Source organism: Nesoenas mayeri (assembly GCF_963082525.1).
Source record: "Nesoenas mayeri genome assembly, chromosome: 4".
In the NCBI taxonomy this organism is placed as follows: domain Eukaryota; kingdom Metazoa; phylum Chordata; class Aves; order Columbiformes; family Columbidae; genus Nesoenas; species Nesoenas mayeri.
This window is the reverse complement of record NC_137540.1, coordinates 47,682,561-47,695,018: the sequence shown is the minus strand read 5'-3', so window position 1 is coordinate 47,695,018 and position 12,458 is coordinate 47,682,561. Positions and strand designations below refer to the sequence as shown.

General features: G+C 35.6%; 1 protein-coding gene across 3 annotated transcripts in view; it reads right to left on the bottom strand.

The window, feature by feature from the left end:
• Positions 1-12,458, bottom strand: part of SGCZ (sarcoglycan zeta) — a gene marked incomplete at its 3' end in the record, with an annotated part of 441,296 nt that overhangs the window by 62,988 nt on the left and 365,850 nt on the right. For all 3 annotated transcript variants that reach the window (XM_080343711.1, XM_080343713.1, XM_080343712.1), the window contains one exon: positions 11,246-11,333. In XM_080343711.1, the coding sequence (XP_080199837.1) occupies positions 11,246-11,333 (88 nt within the window). The remainder of the gene's footprint in view (positions 1-11,245; positions 11,334-12,458) is intronic.

Sequence of the window (12,458 nt, the reverse complement as noted above, 5' to 3'; positions counted from 1 at the left end):
TTCTTTGAACTGCTTTTTTTAATAGGACACAGACAAAGCGCTGCAATAAATAGAAAGTAAACTTTGAGTTTAGTGTTTTTAAAAACACACAATAATTGCAACATAACAGTGAGATCCAATTTTTGATAGTCTAAAGGTGTGAGAGGAAATTATAGAAAACAGAAGGGTTTTTTATTTACTTTTTAATACTAGTCATAGATATCACAGAATCACAAAATGTTAGGGATTGGAAGGGACCTCAAAATATCATATAGTCCAATCCTCATGCTGGAGCAGGAACACCTAGATCAGGTTAAACAGAGGTTCAAAATCTTGTATGAACAAATAAGTTCCATGGACAGATAAATGTTTCCAAGTTTGACTATCCACTTGTAAAAGTCTTTTTCACATACAGAAACAGACTAATTCCCCATAGCTGTCTCATTATTACAACGGATAGACTTCTTAAAGATATTTTAACTGAATGAAGACTCTAAGTCTGCAATGAAATTACTTCTTATCCGTATTTTTGCAAAATCTCTTTGCTGTCACTTTAACATCTATTACAGCAGCAGTGTTGTCATCACTTAAAAGAATGAATCCTGTCTGCAATTACTAACCTAAAGACATGTAAATCTTTTCATTTTTAGGTCAGTCTGCTCATTTAACAAAGGGTGACTTGCATTACACTTGACCTAATCACGAACTTCACACACTACTGACCTTGCAGCTGTAGACATTTTGAAGCCTGCACAATTAGTTAAGTCTTGCTTTAACACATATCTTGAGACTGTTGGATAAAGCATCCTTTAGCTGAACATTGCTCATTATATGCTAAAAGGATTATGTAATGCAATGTGCAAATGTGTAACCTATTGGCTCTTTAGGATGCAAACGTAGCAGATTTTGTATATAATGTCTTTTACTTCTCTTGCTGGCATGCTGGCTTTATTCCTGAATCCAGACTTGTGTAACTCTTTAATAAAACTATATCTCATCTCTGTGTGCTGTATTGGGGTCATTTGTATGCACACCAGGTAAAGAACCCTGTTTTGGGATAACAGTAGCATGCCATTGAGTTTCTTCTTCCAAGTGTTCTCTGTAGCTCTGAAGTAAAGGAGAACATCAGAAAGATTTCACGGGTCTTCTCTTTCTCATTTTTTATTTTTTTAAATGTAATTAAGATTTCTCACTTAGTTTCCCCTATTTTGCTCTTCATCTAAGCCACTACAATTAGAATAATATATTCTTATTAATATTAATGAGCTGTCTGAACATCAGGAAAAAATTAAAAGGTAAAAATAACATCTTAATGTCCTGTTAGAGACTCGATAAAGGTCCCGATGCTGTAGGTAATTTAATAATGCTTAGCACCCAGCAGCCACCTTGTGAATGTCACAGTGCATGCACAGTAACTGTTTTTGCAGTTAAATGAAGTATTAGCAGTAGATAAAGCTAAAGTCAAATAATTAGAACCATCTTTTGATAATGTGTGCTGTATCCCTCAAAGCCTACTTAAATACCTCTGGATAATGTCTGTTTCTTTGAACTTTGGGATCTCTCTCCTACAAAAGGAAATTACTTCTTTGCTGCTCTGAAGGTTTGGGTAGTAGTTATGCTGTCTGTATTGACCAAAAGCATGTGGGTACAAACAGCAGAGAAGGTGGCAATGGATTAACGTTTAAACACTAACACTTCTGTACCACCACGCGAACCACTAATGACCTCATCCCACTAAGACTCTGCTTCTACAATTAAATCCAAACACTGCTCACAGTTCCATGTCATCTAGTATGGGGGGAAAATATATATGTTTTAATATTGAGCATAAAACATTTGAAAATTGAAACAGAATATCCTTTTTCCAAATTTTCAGGGCCAATTTTCTAGAAACAGTAGAAACGTTCATGTAAAATAAGGGCGGTCAAATAAAAAGCCTGTAAACATGAAAAAAGTAAGTGGAAAACTGATGTACAGCTGGCAAAATAGCCATTGATAAATGAAATCTACTTCAGGGTATGTCCAGTCCCACTACAGATGCTCTGGAGTCAAAGTTAGCATTGAGATGAAATACCAAGGCACTGAGCGGAGGCTCATACCTAGGCGTATTGGACAGCCCTCTGCACGGGGTCACTGCTGCACTCCCCTCCACAATCACTGCCTGGAAAAGACTGATTTAGGGTGGCCTTTCCTCCTTTTCCCATGATCTCTAAAGGGACAGTGCATATAGAACAATAATGATTGCATTCTCATGAGAAAAGAGGCCTGTGGCTGCTGTTTTCTGAAGGCCCTCCTGTGGTAAGCCAGCACACAGACAGTCCTCTGTGTGCCTGGCAATTCCTGCTACCACCAACTGCCAGCAGCTGAGACCTGAGGCTTCACTTGGAGCCTGGCTTCCAGCAGGCTGCTTGAGGAAGACCTGCTGCTTGTGCCTCTTCATCACTTCCGTGGATTCATGGATTTATTCTGCACCATTTTGAAAGAATCCTAGAATATCTCACATTGGAAGGGATCGATAAGGATCATTGAGTCCAACTCCCTGCTTCTCACAGAACTATCTAAAACTAAACCACATGACTGACAGCATCACCCAGATGCTCCTTGAACTCTTACAGACTTGGTGCTGTGACCACTTCCCTGGGGAGCCATATTCAAGTGACTGACCAGCCTCTCAGTGAAGAATCTTTTCCTAAAGCCCAATTTAAACATCCTCTGACACAGCTTCATACCTCTTTCACATATGAAAGAAAAAATGTCCAATTTCATAACAGCAACTCAACAAAAGTTAAGATTTATACTGAATATATACAAGAAAATTGGAGCAGTTGCAGAATTAAAAAAAAAGAAAAAAAAGCACATCACCCAATGGCTGCATGTGCTTTGGGGGATTTCTGAAGTTCAAACTTAAGAATGCATATTCCGACTTCCAAAAAAAATATTTTCCTCCATGTGCTTGTCCTTTCCAAACCAGGTCTACATTATGGAAAGAAAAACACACATTCTAAAACAGGTATTGGACCTCAAAATTCCTTCAAAACATAAATGATGAATAAACTTAGAAAAAAGAGAGAGAAAATAACCTGAAGGTATTTTGTCTATGCTACAAATATTACAGAGAGAAGTATCAGTCTAGTTATAAAAGTACAAAGTATGTTTTTCTTTTTGTCTGTCAGTTACAGACAGGAAAACGTGTTCTCAACGTTAGATCAATACAACTTCAGATATGAACTAACACGAGGTGTACCTTGTATGTGAAGTAGAAATAGTCTTCCTGAGCATAGACTGAGGGAAAGAAAAAGAAGAAAAGTTGTATCAAGACTCAAATGCCAAAAGCTTTTAGCCTGAAGAAGGCAGAAAGAGGAAAAAAATGTACTGAATGCAAAAGTAAGAGGTCTCAGAACTCCAACTCTGGAAGTACTGATGTAGTGTTTAAATAATTCAACAAAAAGTGATTATTTTTAAGGATCAAATAATATATAACACTCTAGTGAGGATGACAACACTTAAGGCAAGGAATCTTACATCCACAGTATAGACCGCCTTTGCTATGTTGCTTAAAACCAACAATGCATAAGCACTATTCCCCCTGCAATAACCACTGTCCTGCATTTTGGCTGGGATAGAGTTAATTTTCTTTGTAATAACAGTATAATGCTGTGTTTTGGATTTAATATGAAACAAATGTCAATAATACACTGATATTTTGATGGCTGCCAAGCAATGTTTATAGCAAGTCAAAGATTTTTCAGCAAGTAGGCTGGAGATGCACAGGAAGCTGGGAGGATGAACATCAAGGACAGCTGACTCAAACTGACCAAAGGGCTATTCCATACCATATGACATTATAGTTAGTATATAAGCTGGGGGAAGAAGGAGGAAGACGGAGATGCTCCGAGCAGTGGTGTTTGTCTTGCTATGTAACTATTACACATGATGGAGCCAGGCTATCTTGGAGATGGCTTAACACCCTCCTGCGCATGGGTTGTAGTGAATGAATTCCTTATTTTGATTTGTTTGTATGTGTGGCTTTTGCTTTACCTATTAAACTGTCTTTATCTCAACCCACGAGTTTTCTCATTTTTCACTCTTCTGATTCTCTCCCCCATGCTGCCCAGGGGGAAAGTGAGCAAAATCAAGTGGTGCTTGGTTGCTGGCTGTGGTTAAGCCAAGACAACGACACAGAAATAGCATAGAATTTAGTTGCTGACCTACTTCTGTTTGCATTTGTGTTTATTCATTGGGGAATTTTTAGTTTTTAATTCTTGACATATCAACTGACACTATATGCTCTTGTATTTCAAGGAGGAGGTTTCAGGTTAAATAATGGACAAACCTGCCAGAAAGAATTACCATTCAGTCCTAATGAATGACAGAGAAACAACTTACTTCTTTTTATTTTTATAGCACAGTTTTTATGTAGCAATTCATAAGTAACATGTAAGGTATTTTACACCATATGGTGTATCAAGTATCACACAGCAATGTAGTCTTATGACTGCACATAACATATAACAAAAGTGTCATGAGGATATGAGAGATATTGCTTAAAAATTGAAAATTTACCTAAATGATTAAAAGAAATCTAAAGTACTGTTTAATGTATCTCTTTCTTTCAGAGATTTTGTTACCTAAGCAAAAAGTGGATTGCTATAGGTATGCTAATGGTACTAAGTATATTTAATAGTTTTATGAGTTAATTATGTAATGGATATATAAAAAAGTATTATTTTCAATCCAGTTAATGCAAAGGCTAGTCACAAGAGCCTTAGTTCACACCTGCTGAATGCCAAATGTACATTTGCAGATTAACATAGTGAATGATGAAACTAATTTAACAAGTGAAATAGAAGTAAAAACCAGAAAAGAGTTCTTTATTAGTCCATTAACAATTACTGCTTCTTGATGCTGAATCTGAACAAACAATTCAAGAGGTTTTCTACTATTAGAAGATGACTTTAAATAGAGAATTGCAGGAGAAATATGGATGATTTTCAAATAAATAATGTTAATTTTTAAAAGGCTACTTTGGCAGACTCATCAACATGCTGGCAAAGAGACTGACATGATGTTTTCAGTTTTCAGAGTTTCACATTTTCCTAATACTGCACTTCAAGATAATTAAAGGGAGTAGATTCTCATGATAGCTTAGACAAAGTCAGCAAGAGTATGTCTGAATATATTTTATGTGAACTCCTATTACAAAACCTGTTTAGGTGCAGATGGTTTGTAAAAAGACTCCCAGGGACTAGACAAACAGAGGCAACATCACATTGCACTATAAATTGTGAAAAAGGATGAGCCTCAAATTCCAGCTGGATATCTCCTCTGTTATGAGCAACATGGCTCACTTTCTGACTGCCTCTTGGCTCATCTCACATGCTTTGTCAGGAGAGGACGTAAAACCATATGGCCTCTCAGGCATCGCTCCACTGTACCTTCTGCAGTGATTCTTGAAGCTGAAAGAGGTCCTTTAACTGCATTTAAATACAAAGTAGCTTACCTGTACTAAAAAAGGCAAGTTAACTTAAACTTACTTCTGTTTAAAAGATCTGGCAATGGATTTGTATACAGACTAGCAGATGAGATATATTTTCACCTCCTGATAAATTGTTTATCTTCCTATACTTGGAAAGAGTGTTTAGCTGGCTATAAAAGTTTGGTAAGAAACATTGCACTGTAAAATTTGTATACTCATAATGTATAATATTTTGCTGTGTAAGTTATCTAAATATTTTCTAAATCGACGTGTAACTGACTTAAAATAAAGGAAAACATTGGACAGAGTAATTTCACCAGAAAATTCCACTTAAGGTGCAAAAGCAGCTGAAAAAAAAATGTAAGCAATGCAAGAAATTTAACACAGAAATTACAGATTTTGTATTGATTTTCTGGATTAGAAAAGGAGGAGAGAGTGCATTAACAGCAAGTTATAAACCTTTGCTACAATAATAAGAGTCTAATTAATGACAAAATGCCCCAAAAGAAGATTTTAAGGTATTACATATTCAATGTGAAGTTCAATATGAAATACTCCTGTTTGTACATCACTGCAAAAACTAGATCACTAATTCATCTAGGTATGGTAGAAGTGAATTACTCACATTTCTTATTTACACACATTAAAATGATTTTAAGAACCAAAATTAGAGGTTTGTTCAGTCTGTATTTTAGTTAAGCAATACCAATTCAGAGAATGCTGAGAAATGGATAAGTCATTTATCTTTGTTCTTGCAAAATGTCTTAACAATATTCATCATCCTATTGTACCACAATGATTATAAAAACAATTGTTTTAATATGAAAATTAGACTAGTAGTTTGTTTAAAAGATTCTAGATTTTTGAAATTTCAGTGTAGTTTAGGACTACAGGTAGGCAAATCTCCCTGGAAAGGAAAGGAGAAAGGCTTTATTTTATATGTTCCTGACAATTAAGTTCTGATCCATATTTGCACAGTTAAAAGGTAGAAACAGGGATTATAAAGCACCATCATCCCTTCTCTTTCCAGCACCCTACTATTGACAATACAAGAACAACCATACAGGTAAGAAAGAGGAGTTGAGCCCTTTTGTTCCATTTTCCTGGCGGGAGGTAAGGATATATGTGTATAACCGCTCTGAAACTGCCCTCTTCCTCCAATAATTAGGAGAATGATGTTACATTTGAGGCTGCTATGCATGCAAACAACATTAAAAAATAAAGAAACATTTTTTGTCCTTTGTTACATAAGCATGTTATTTCTTCCATTGTCATAATGGATACTTTGTTCAAGTTCATAATAATCTTAAATAAGCAAATGTCTGACAATAGATATCAAAGATGTAGAGCAACATGTACACACATATTACAAATTCTAGCATGGGTAATTCTAAAAGCAAGAATACTTGAAATGTCTCTTCCTTCAGATCTTCTTTGACATCTAGATGTTGCAAAGGGAACATGACGGGTAATGAGTTACTCTGATCATCTCTGAAGTGAAGGGGCAGCAGGATGAGGTAGATATAGGCACAGGTGATTGGCATATATGATTTAGGTAAGAATGATGAAGGGGACTATTTCCACTCCCACAAGGTGGCACACCTGTAGTTTCTAATGTCTAATAGTTAAACAATACCCCATGTAGTCTTGGTGGGACACAACAAGTAAGCATGCACATTTTTAAGAAAAAAAATAATCTCAAATACACTACACAAATTTTGTGGTAGAAGGAAAATGTCATCAAGTTTTGCAAGTTAGAAGAATAGCTATAGCTATTATAGTGTATTATTATAGTACTGTTATCAGTATTTAAAAGTGCTGTAATTAAAAACTATACACCTGCCTGCTATTTTCAAAAAGTAATAGCAAAAGTGTGATATAACTTCAATTGGTATATAAATAATTTTTCTCAATTTGCATGGCTCTAGAGATGTCGGTGAGTGGAGCTACAGGTTCAGGAGCTCTCTAAAGCTGTGACTTGCACAGCTCTGGACCTCTGTGAGAGTTATGATTCTGTCTTAAAGAGACCAAAGCTTAGCAAAAATGAGATACACATTTTTTGTACATTTCAGATATCCCTAGAGATCTTTATGGATGGAGAAGGATCAAACAATAGCAGAAATACCTGTCAGATGAAATTATTGCAGCAAGAAAAATAAAAAAACTCATGAAAAAATGTTGGCAAAGTAAGTGCACATGTGGGTTTCAAATGTCTCTTTTGAGCCATATTTAATTTTGATCCCTTTAGCTCTTGTCAGCCTAATGTCCTCCACTCAAAACCAGGTGGAGGTGTAGATGATATGTGCAGACAGCATGGAGACAACAGACTTCTGGCTTGAAGTCTACAACTATAGTGCATGTCTCAGGTTGGCAGAAAAGTAGATCTTTTCCCATACAGCTTTAAACTATGCAAACATTGACTACAGAGAGAGAAAAGGTTGTGTGCATAACCTAAAGGGTACTGCTAAGCACTGGGAGAGGAGAGATGTGATTATTTGTCCTTATCCAGCTTAGATACAAAAATCAACAGATGATCATCTTTATTCTGTAGATGTTCTTCATGTCTGTGCTACATCTGCTCTGTTGGTCTTAAATGGCATGTCTGAAAACTGAAGGCTCTGAAGTCCTTTTGGAGATCCAGATATAAACTTGACAGCTTCCTGACCATATGTCATGCATAGACCGGAGCACAAGACAACATTCCTAGCTCAGTTGGTATAGATCCCAACAGAAAGCATTGCTACACTTTTGGCTTTCTCTCTGTGCAGTTTTCAGTGTCAGTATAAATACATTGTGCTGTAATAACGGATACACTCCAGGTATTGTAAGACCTGGACCCACGTAGATCCCTGGCAACATTCAAGGCCAGACTGAACGTGGCTCTGAACAACTCGGTCTAGTTGAATATGTCCCTGCTCACTGCAGGAGGGTTTGACTAGATGATGTCTTAAGGTCCCTTCCAACCCAAACTATTCTATGATTCTATGACTTAACACCATTTGAACATGTAACCACTGAATCATCCAGTACCCTCAGCTTTTTTTCTTCTTTTTTTTTTTTTTTTAATATAGTTTTTCTTCACTGCTCTTAGATCAGCATGTGTTCCAAGATACCTTATTGATGCACTATACAGAAATATTTTTTCTTCCATATTCAATATTCAGTCACAGAATTAAATACCTTTTATCAAGAGCTTCCCTGGAATTCTTTTCCATCTTCCTGGGTGATCGTATAGTCTTCTTCCTCAAAGTCCTACACCCACTTCATTACATTAATCTGTCTCCCAGTTGCAGTTTTAATTAGATGCTCTTAAGGTTTAGTCTTTAATGGCACAATTCCAAATACCACAGTAAGAATTCTTAGTTGTCCTAAAATTTTATATGACCAGCAATTTGAATGTCAAAGACAAGAGATCAGCCTATTTTTGCCATGTAACATCATATATGTCCAGTGAAATACAGATAAAACACCAATGATATCACATGTATAGGAAGTGCTGTATCAACCATCTGAATGCATGGACATCCTTCTTTCTCTCCTGCCATGCATATAAACTTGTAGCTTTCTTTTTATTTTAATATTTTTATTCAACTTTTCAAAGAAGTTAACCGATAAAAGCATTTCAAAGTTTTTAACTAGATTTTTTATTCCTGAAGGCATAATGATTTTTCGTAGTTTAAAAATATTTCTCCTCACTGCTTCCTCCACTATTTATTTTCATCCCTTTTCACTGGGCAGCCACAAACACAGCTCCTTCAGTGTGCAGCACCAGTGAAGGGACAAAGACCGGAAGACAGACACTTTCCAATAGCATACTTACAGCTGCTTTCACCTCTCTCAGCAAAAGTTTCCATGCTTTTATTTAGGTAAAAATCAAAAATTTGTCATTCTCTTTCCAACTTTACACAACAAAAATTTTTAGAAAGGAGGGCAAGAATAGTTCATTTTAAATTTTAGATGCCTGTTAATTTCTTTAATTTTCAATACTAGAATGTTCAAGCTTTTTAGTTATGAGTGCCTGTAGTAACAAGTTTCAAAAAATTAAGAAAATCAGGGATATTATATTATGCATACCTTAATGTATGATGAATTTATAAAACAATAAAGAAGCAGATTTTTATATGAATATAGGAAAAAATAAAGGATATATAGCCATTATGAAAAAAGAAGAGGAAGATAAAGAATAAGAAATAACGTAAATACAATAATGCAATTTAGCAAAATTCCATTCTCCAGATGCTCTGCACCAGCTGCACACCAAGAAGCTTACAGGTGTTTACTCTAATAACAGTAATGTAAGAACACATGTTTTCTTCAGGCGTTTATGTTTTTACAATATTAACCTCTCATGTGACACCTTTAAGTAGGTCAGTCTCAATACACTCACATACATTTTCAGTTCTGCATTTATTTAGCAGAAATGCTGTCAGCAATCAAAATATCATATCTATTTCAGTCAATGCAGATATTTGCCATGGGCAACCCACCTTTTAGCAACTACCATCTGAAGTGAAAGGTTTTAATAATACATCTACTAGATGAAACAGAACTGCATTCCATAAACATGCTGGGCAAATACAATATGGCTAGAACAGGTGTTGGGTTAATTTTTGTCATCTTTATCTGCAAACAAGTCTGGTTACCTTTGCACACTCATTTGATGTGGTCATTCAGGGAAAGCAGTGCAGATGGTGTGTCACTCTGTATGCACTTGTCAAAGATTTTTTACAACTTGAAGCCACTGTCTCCCGCCAATACAAAATATCACTGTAGATTACAATTAGAGTTTAACTTAACTGTTTGTGAGCATATCCCCAGCACATGAGGAAAAGGAGAGGATAAAATACAACTTAATTCAGAAGTAAAGTGAAAAATATGAAAAAACATGGAGTCTAAGGGGTCTTCCCTCAAATATATAGATGCATTAGTCTCTTACACATATGTTTGTATATTTTTCGTCCCATTCCCAGTCAATATATATTGTTTTCTAACAGCGCCATCTAAAACACCACTTTGTACTGAGTTTTTTGGCCAATATTCTTAAAAAGAAACTAATATTTTCAGTCCTGCTCTAGTACTGAAAATATTAATAAAAATTATCATAATACTTCCTATTTACTAACACAATAAGTATGATTTGTGTTCAAAATGCAGTATAACATGGTAAACATAAAATCAGGGAAAAAATGCAGGAAAAGTGGAACAGATAAGTAGATGATTTTTTAATTTCCATTTGGAACTTTCATTTGCTATACTTCACAAAATATCATACATTTCAGTGAATGATTGGCAGCATGATCACTTTCCATTCAAATTTTGTAGTGACTAGGAAAGCATTTGGATTTTAGTTTTGTTCCTTTTTTTTTTTTTTCTTCCCATTCTGTTACTCCAACTGTTTTCAATATATGCTGATATAAATACACTGCAAGAGTAATGGGGACAAACCAATTCCCACTGAAGTAGTGGAAGACTGCTGGTTATTTGCCAACTGAAATTGTTGTTGAAACATATTTTGCTGAGGTTCTTTTTTAGTCTGTTTTGTTACAGCTATCTCAAAAGTAATCATTTTTCATTAAGCTATGTTTTAACTGTTTTGAGGCATTTCTACTTTCTCTGCCTTCAGCTAATGCTGAATCATGCTCTTAAAATCCATTGTATGCATTGTTTTTTGTTTGAGTATGGTGATGAGATTTTATGACTATTCAGCAATAATTAATCTTTGATGTTAATTAATGAGACTTATTAATAAAGCTAAACTGATGTACATAACAGTCAATAAAGAACACTCACCTACTGTCAGTTGTCCAGTTAACTGTCCCATGTGATTTCTTGCATTCACTGTTACATTTCTGTCAGACTGTAAGACCAGCGGGCTATCCTGGGAAACATGTATAAGACAATAAATGAGAGAACAAAAAATTGAGGTAGAATTAAGTTAGAACTAAATGTAAGCATGCATGCTGAGAGAGGAGTTGTGTCAAATATAATAGCCTTTTAAGCAATCTCAAAAAGAATTTTACAAGTCTTGTTGTTGTTGTTGTTGTTTTTTTTTATATATATATGACAGCACAACAAGAACACTTAGTTTGTGCATAGCATCCCTGCCTTAGAAATCAGAGTTAATTTATATTAATTGGGCTTTATTTCCTGAAGATATTACAATGTTCCAAACTCCACAAAAGCCTTAACACAAACCTGCTTGTTTACCCTTTTTCCATGTATTGGTAACATATACTTTTGGAAGTACCTAACTGACACTACACTACATTATTCCATTCATCTGTGCAATCTATAGTACTTGGATTGTGTTTACTAAAACCTTACTAACAGGGCCATGTATTTCTTTGAAGGTAAAAAGTATCATTATTCTCAAAAAACAAAGAAAGAGAACACTGGAAGGTGAGGTCATGTGACAGACAAGCCTGACCCATTGTCAACAGTATCTGACAGGTAGTGATCAAGCTGATGTAGCACGAAGACACTGTATGATGCTAAGTACAATCTTAATATTTTTAGAATAAATTTGCAGCATAACTACATTGCTATCAGCTTCCTATTGCTTTTAAGCTTTTAACGAATGTTTACATATATATTTGTAGGCATATCCTGTGTCCAAAGCCAGATTAAGGAATCTCAGAAATGAAGAGAGAATTTAATTTTGCTTTCTGAAAAATAAGAAGCCAAATTCACTCCTCCGAGGGAAGGACAGACTCACAGGAAAGGGGAAGCGCTTCAACAGAGAGTCAAGGGGAACACAGCCTAAAAAAACCAAACCAAACAAAACAAAACCACAAAGAGCTTACTGATCATGCCTTCATTGGAGGCAGGTGTGTGCATGAGGGGAGGGAAAATTAGGATGGTGGCTGCTGCTGCAGAGAGGCACTTTCCTGCCTGGAATCACCTGCTACCACAGTGTTCTTACCCTGAAGCTCACAGTGAGACCATGGGCGTATTAATGCTTCTGGCAGTCTGCTAGCACATACCTATGCTTAGGTAAATTTAT